This window comes from Oncorhynchus keta, chromosome 16, assembly GCF_023373465.1.
Source record: "Oncorhynchus keta strain PuntledgeMale-10-30-2019 chromosome 16, Oket_V2, whole genome shotgun sequence".
NCBI classification, from domain to species: Eukaryota; Metazoa; Chordata; class Actinopteri; order Salmoniformes; family Salmonidae; genus Oncorhynchus; species Oncorhynchus keta.
This window is the reverse complement of record NC_068436.1, coordinates 16100323-16106413: the sequence shown is the minus strand read 5'-3', so window position 1 is coordinate 16106413 and position 6091 is coordinate 16100323. Positions and strand designations below refer to the sequence as shown.

Genomic DNA, 6091 nt, shown 5'->3' with positions numbered 1-6091 from the left:
TACCTTGGAGAAAAGGAAGTGTCGCGTTGGGTTTTCTTTTTCTACTTTTTGGATTTAGATCGCGATCCAATGAAAATAATTGCTACCGTACGATAAAGATGTACACTGACCGTCAACACTACATTTCACTACATTAACCGTTCAGGATCTTTCACATAAGGACATATAAAAGGAAAGGAAACAAGGAAGGAGAGGGAGGGAGGGGAGCCATTTTAAAACTATTGAGATGCACCCCAGCTCATATTAGGGCCAGTCTCCACAGTATCAAGTCATGTTCAATGTCACCTCTCTTTCTCTATGGTGAAGAGGAGGGGAGGAGGACTGCAGCTTCCCTCTGGTCCTCTGAGAAGGTGGATTAGACGGCCAGATCAGCTCTACTACCTCTTCTCTTTTCTCCCCGGGAGCTCAGTCAACAAAGGCAGCCCAGGACATCAGAGGCAGGGCAGCGCTGAGCAGGGCTTAGTCCAGCCTGGGAAGAGAGAGGGATGAGAGAGAGAAAGAAAGAGAGGAGTAGAGACTGAGAGGAAGACTAACGTGAGATGCAGAGTGAACGAGAGGCCCAGAGGCTCCAGTGGCTGTACTAGGAATCCTTAGAGGATAAGGCCGTGGAACTCTCCCCAGAAGCAGTCTGCTCGCCTGTCTTTTGCTTTTTGTTTTTTTGAAAAGGGCCACATCCACAGATAATCTAGCGCTTTTTATGTTGTCTGTTGTCTGTGGAGTGGATAGACTTGCTCAACTATTAGATCAGTAATGAGTTTATATGATCTCTCTACTAGATATCTCTCTACTAGAAGAGATACTGATCATGATGTTTCATCTGGAGAGCACGATCAAATCCTCTTGGGGTTTCCTCCCTATTGGAGAGATATCAGAAGTCCGACTTGGCTTCCAAACTGGCTTCCTTTCATTTTATTGGCTCTGTGGGGTTCTAGATTGCTGTAGATGAAAGAGAGGAGACGATGAGAGGAACTGTTGAGAATGAGATGCACCCCTGGACTGGTCTTGGTTTGGCTGGAGACTTTCTCCGTGGGTCTCGTCTTAGTGAGTGACTCTGAGAGCTACTTCACCAGTCTTTCGTTATGATATCTGTACAATGGAAATGTATTGCTCATGTTTTGTTTAAGTATGATTGATTATTGAGCAATATTTGTATATAGTACTATGTACAGTGCATTCGGAATGTATTCAGACCCCTTGACTTTTTCCACATTATGTTATGTTACAGCCTTATTCTAAAATTGATGAAAGTAATGTTTTTACTCATCAATCTACACAATACGTTTTTTATATATTTTTTCTAATTTATTAAAAATAAAACCTGAAATACCTTATTTACTTAAGTATTCAGACCCTTTGCTATGAGACTCGAAATTGAGCTCAGGTGCATCCTGTTTCCATTTATCATCCTTGAGATGTTTCTACCAACTTGATTGGAGTCCACCTGTGGTAAATTCAATTGATTGGACATGATTTGGAAAAGCACACACCTGTGTCATGACGTTGGCCTGGGGGTTGGTTTATGACAGTCATAAATACCTCTTCCCCTTTCTCTACCCTACTGATGTTACATTTGCAAACCCCTTGGTTAACATAGAGATTCTGGGAACATCAGAAGGGGGGATAAACTATATTCTGGTAATCCGACCAATTGAACATATACGGTGGTACTTAATGAATATGATGTCAGTTCGGTTGTCATCTGAGACATTCTCATCAATGATAAGATGACATAAACTCTACAGTGGAAAATCTACACATCAGAGTTATCGGATTCATATGGAATTGTTGTTCAATTTAAATGTTTGAATATGAAATTATTCGTGATGGGATGAAATGTGATTTTAGCTTCTAAAATGTGAGATTTGGGTTTTCATAAGGTCAATCAGTGGCCTGTCCCTGTGAAGGAACATGGGCTATAAAACTTTTCAAACACGCCTCCTCTCCCTTCCTATATAAAGCCTTGACGACAATATAACCTCCTGTTCCGAGGATGTGAGGACGACGGTCCGATGTCAGAATGGTTCAGATAATAACTACAGAACAAAGCCAACATCAGCGTGAGCTTTGGTTGCGAATGGTATGAACTTTGAACTCTTATTCACTACAGAAGTGATACCTCCTAGCCGTTGAGTTAGCAACAGCCGCTGCAAACGAGGGTTGGGAAGAAACAGACAGAGTATCCCGTCTATCAGACAACGACGTTACTACAACGTATTCAATTGACAACCAGAGACATTCTTCTAAGGACTCGGTTGGCAACACGGCCTTCCATCTACCACCAACCTACCGAAGCGCAGCTCAGAGTAAATATTTATTGCATTTTCCTTTTCCAAATGGGCGGTAATGTAGAATGCATAAGATACTTTATTTACGATAGCACAGCTTTGCCCTTTGTTCCTCAGTCTTCCCACTCTTTCACTCAAACCCAGTCCTTTTCTTTTGTGTAACAAGCTGTCATATCTGTTCTGCCCGCTAGGACATTTTCCTTTATGACGTCATTTGTAATCAAGTTATGATTTAATTTTGTGTATGTGTAATTCTGTGTGATTAGTTAGGCATTTAGTAAATAAATAATTGGTAGTTAATTACAGACTTTACATGATTAGCTCAATCAGGTAATATTTATTACGGAGAAATTATTTTATAGAATAGCATGTCATATCACTTAATCCGGACATAGCCAAAGACACGACACCTGTCTATATAAGGTCCCACAGTTGACAGTACATATCAGAGCAAAACCAAGCCATGACTTTGAAGGAATTGTCGTAGAGCTCTGAGACAGGATTGTGGAGAGGCACAGATCTGGGGAAGGGTACCAAAAATGTCTGCAGCATTGAAGGTCCCCAAGAACACAGTGGCCTCCATCATTCTTAAATGGAAGAAGTTTGGAACAACCAAGACTGTTCCTAGAGCTGGCCATCCGGCCAAACTGAACAATCGGAGGAGAAGGGGGTTTGGTCAAGGTGACCAAGAACCCGATGGTCACCAGACAGAGCTCCAGAGTTCCTCTGTGGAGATGGGAAAACCTTCCAGAAGGACAACCATCTCTGCAGCACTTCACCAATCAGGCCTTTTTTGGTAGAGTGGCCAGACGGAAGCCACTCCTCAATAAAAGGCAAATGACAGCGCACTTGAGTTTGCCAAAAGGCATCATAAGACTCTCAGACCATGAGAGTCAAGATTCTCTGGTCTGATGAAATCAAGATTGAACTCTTTGGCCTGAATGCCAAGAGTCATGTCTGGAACCATTTGTGTATCTTGTTTTGTTCCATGTTAATTTATTTATTAAATTCACTCCCTTTACCTGCTTCCTTATTATTAGCTGGCATTCGTTAAGGAGAATAAAGCCTCACCAAGGGAAGCAACAGGGATTTTTTTTTTTTTTACTGGTAATGTCAGGTCCAAGGGCGGCTACCGGGCTAACAGGGGATGCCTCCGCTTGCTCGTTAGGCTTCCATGCCTCAGCTGGCCGTCGGGATCCCATGCCTCAGCTGCCTCGACCGGTTCCCATGCCTCAGCTGCCTCGACCGGTTCCCATGCCTCAGCTGCCTCGACAGATTCATCTGTTGGGGATGAATCAGAATTAGTTGGGTAACAGATAAATAAGATGTTTTATTTACTTTCATAATATGCTTATGTGAGATACTTGTCATTAGAATGTCTCCTTTTGGACTATACTGTTGGCAGTTGCACTTTTCCCTTCTCAGCTAGGGAAAAGTCACTTGGGGCCCAGAGAGGGGGGGAGGTCAGGCTTGTCTTCATATGTGAATGTATCTGTTAAACCATGTAAAGGGATAGATTAAGGGGGAACCAATTATCTCTTGGCTCCACAATGTCTGTGCACAAGTCACTCTCCCCTCGGTGAGCTTGTCCAGGAGTGGGGAGAAGAGGTGTATTTGGGATGGGAGTATCTAGAGTTGACAATTGATATATGCCATTGGGTGAGGTAATGTTTTGGTACTATGAAAGACCAAGAATGAGATTAGAACCTCGTCTTGGAGACTAAACTGAATTATAATTTATAGTGAATGCTATCTGGCTATGGGATACCTCCACTCTCAAGTAAAAGGCCCTTTGTAAAGTTCCTGAGATCTGTGGTTCATCATGTGAGTTGAGAGGGACGTATCTTGGCTATAAAAGATACTAGTATTCTTTTGTAAGCACTCAGAAAATTCATTTATAGACACTGAATTGATCTGAGAGTCAAAGGGCTATGGTGAAGCTCATAATTACAGATGAGTTTAAGTATAACTCTGACTGGTGTGTGGTTTGTAAACTCTCCTCATTTAGTAATACGGGAAATTACCACGGTCAAATCGCTGCTAAAGGTGCTTCAACAAAGTACTGAGTAAAGCATCTGAATACTTGTAAATGTGATATTTCTGTTTATTTTACTATAAATTTTTCTACAAAAAATGTAAAATGTTTTTGCTTTGTCATTATGGGGTAATGTGTGGATTGATAACTGGGGAAAAAATATTTAATCGATTTTAGAGTAAGGCTGTAACGTGGAAAAAGTCAAGGGCACTGTACTGTATTTCTGTCTGACCAAGCCCAAGGTCGCTGCCCGAATCCTGGTGAAACCTGTCGCTGTGCGCTTGAGCATGGCACTTAACCCCAAGTGCTCCGGGGGCCCTGTAGGTGTCTCAGGGGGAGTTGGGATATGCAAACAACACATTTTCAGCACAAATAGAAGCATACATATAGATAGATATTTTTCCTTTGTTTTCTCCTGTCTCTGTGCAGCGGACACTTTGGTCTGGGGCTGAAGCACCTCAAAGCATCCCTCCACCTTCACTAACTTTCCCCTCATTAGCGAATGGCTGAAGTTATTGTTACAGGGGGTAACGGTGCCCACACACACTCACACACACACACCTCAGGTAATTATGGTAATGAATTCAGGCCCCCATCTCTCTCTCCATCTTTCTTTCGTTCTCTCGCTCACCCTGTTTCGCTCAGTGGTGGGCAAAGAGCACGAGGAGCCAAAACAACAAAGGATTGTTTGTTTGCATAACATTAGGGTGTGCGCACACACAATGGCGGGGCCGACCGCAGGACTGACTGGAGGCTTCCCGTGAACACAGGTGGAGCAACCGAGCATCTGTGGGACCAATTAGACGAGCACAGGTACATTAGCATGTTTGAGTGGGGTGGGGGGTGAGGAGAAGGGAGAAGGGGTGTAAGGTGTGTAGGCCTAATAATTAACCTCAAGGTACATTAGCATGTTTGAGTGGGATAGAGGGGGGAGGGGTAAGATGTGTATGCTCATGATAAACCACACCCTCTTGTCTTGACCAAGGTACATTAGCATGTTTGAGTGGGATAGAGGGGGGAGGGGTAAGATGTGTATGCTCATGATAAACCACACCCTCTTGTCTTGACCAAGGTACATCAGCATGTTTGAGAGGGGTGGAACATTAAGGTGTGCAATGATTAAAACCTCTTAGAGTGGTATAACCTCTCCAAGTGGTGTGTTGGTTGTTTTAAGCCAGTTTCTTCCGATAAGGTGAGTGTGACTGCTGATCACAGCTCCATACAGACTAAACACCCACAGCTGGTCCCTCTTGTTATTAAAGGAGATTTTTGTCTCTGTCGTTTATTTCCACCTTTTCCTCTCTTAGATGATAGAGTTATAGCCACTGCAATTGGTCAGTTGTGTGGAGAGAAGAAAGTACCTTTTCACTTTGGCCTGGCCTCTCCATCTGTCTCCATGGTGCAGGTAAGATTTATGGGCTCGAGATGACAAACGGAAAGAGACCTCCACTGGAGGTCTGGGAGACACACACACACACTGCTCACTCAGCCGTGGGATACAGCACTTTATCAGAGCTGAAGCCACTGACCAGTACTACTCATTCAGGACAACTGCATTCAGGTGGCTGACAGATGAGGTTGATATATAACTGATACTGTCTCTCTTTGAGCTGTTGTTTAGTTCTGTGATGTCATTTTCATCTGTATTGTAGTGATGTAGTATAGTATGCTTTTCTATTGAAGCATTAGTAACTACTTTGACTGGATCTGAATTTATACTCCAGTGCCGTGGTGACCCATCGTTCAGGGCAGAGGTGACTGGATCTGAATT

At 43.2% G+C, this 6091-nt stretch overlaps 1 protein-coding gene across 1 annotated transcript in view; it reads right to left on the bottom strand.

The window, feature by feature from the left end:
- Positions 1–3464: 3464 nt before the first annotated feature.
- The window catches only part of LOC118381616 (coronin-2A-like), a 60553-nt gene continuing 57926 nt past the window's right edge, over positions 3465–6091 (bottom strand). The window contains exon 11 of the mRNA XM_052464352.1: positions 3465–3566. Within this exon, the coding sequence (XP_052320312.1) occupies positions 3465–3566 (102 nt within the window). The remainder of the gene's footprint in view (positions 3567–6091) is intronic.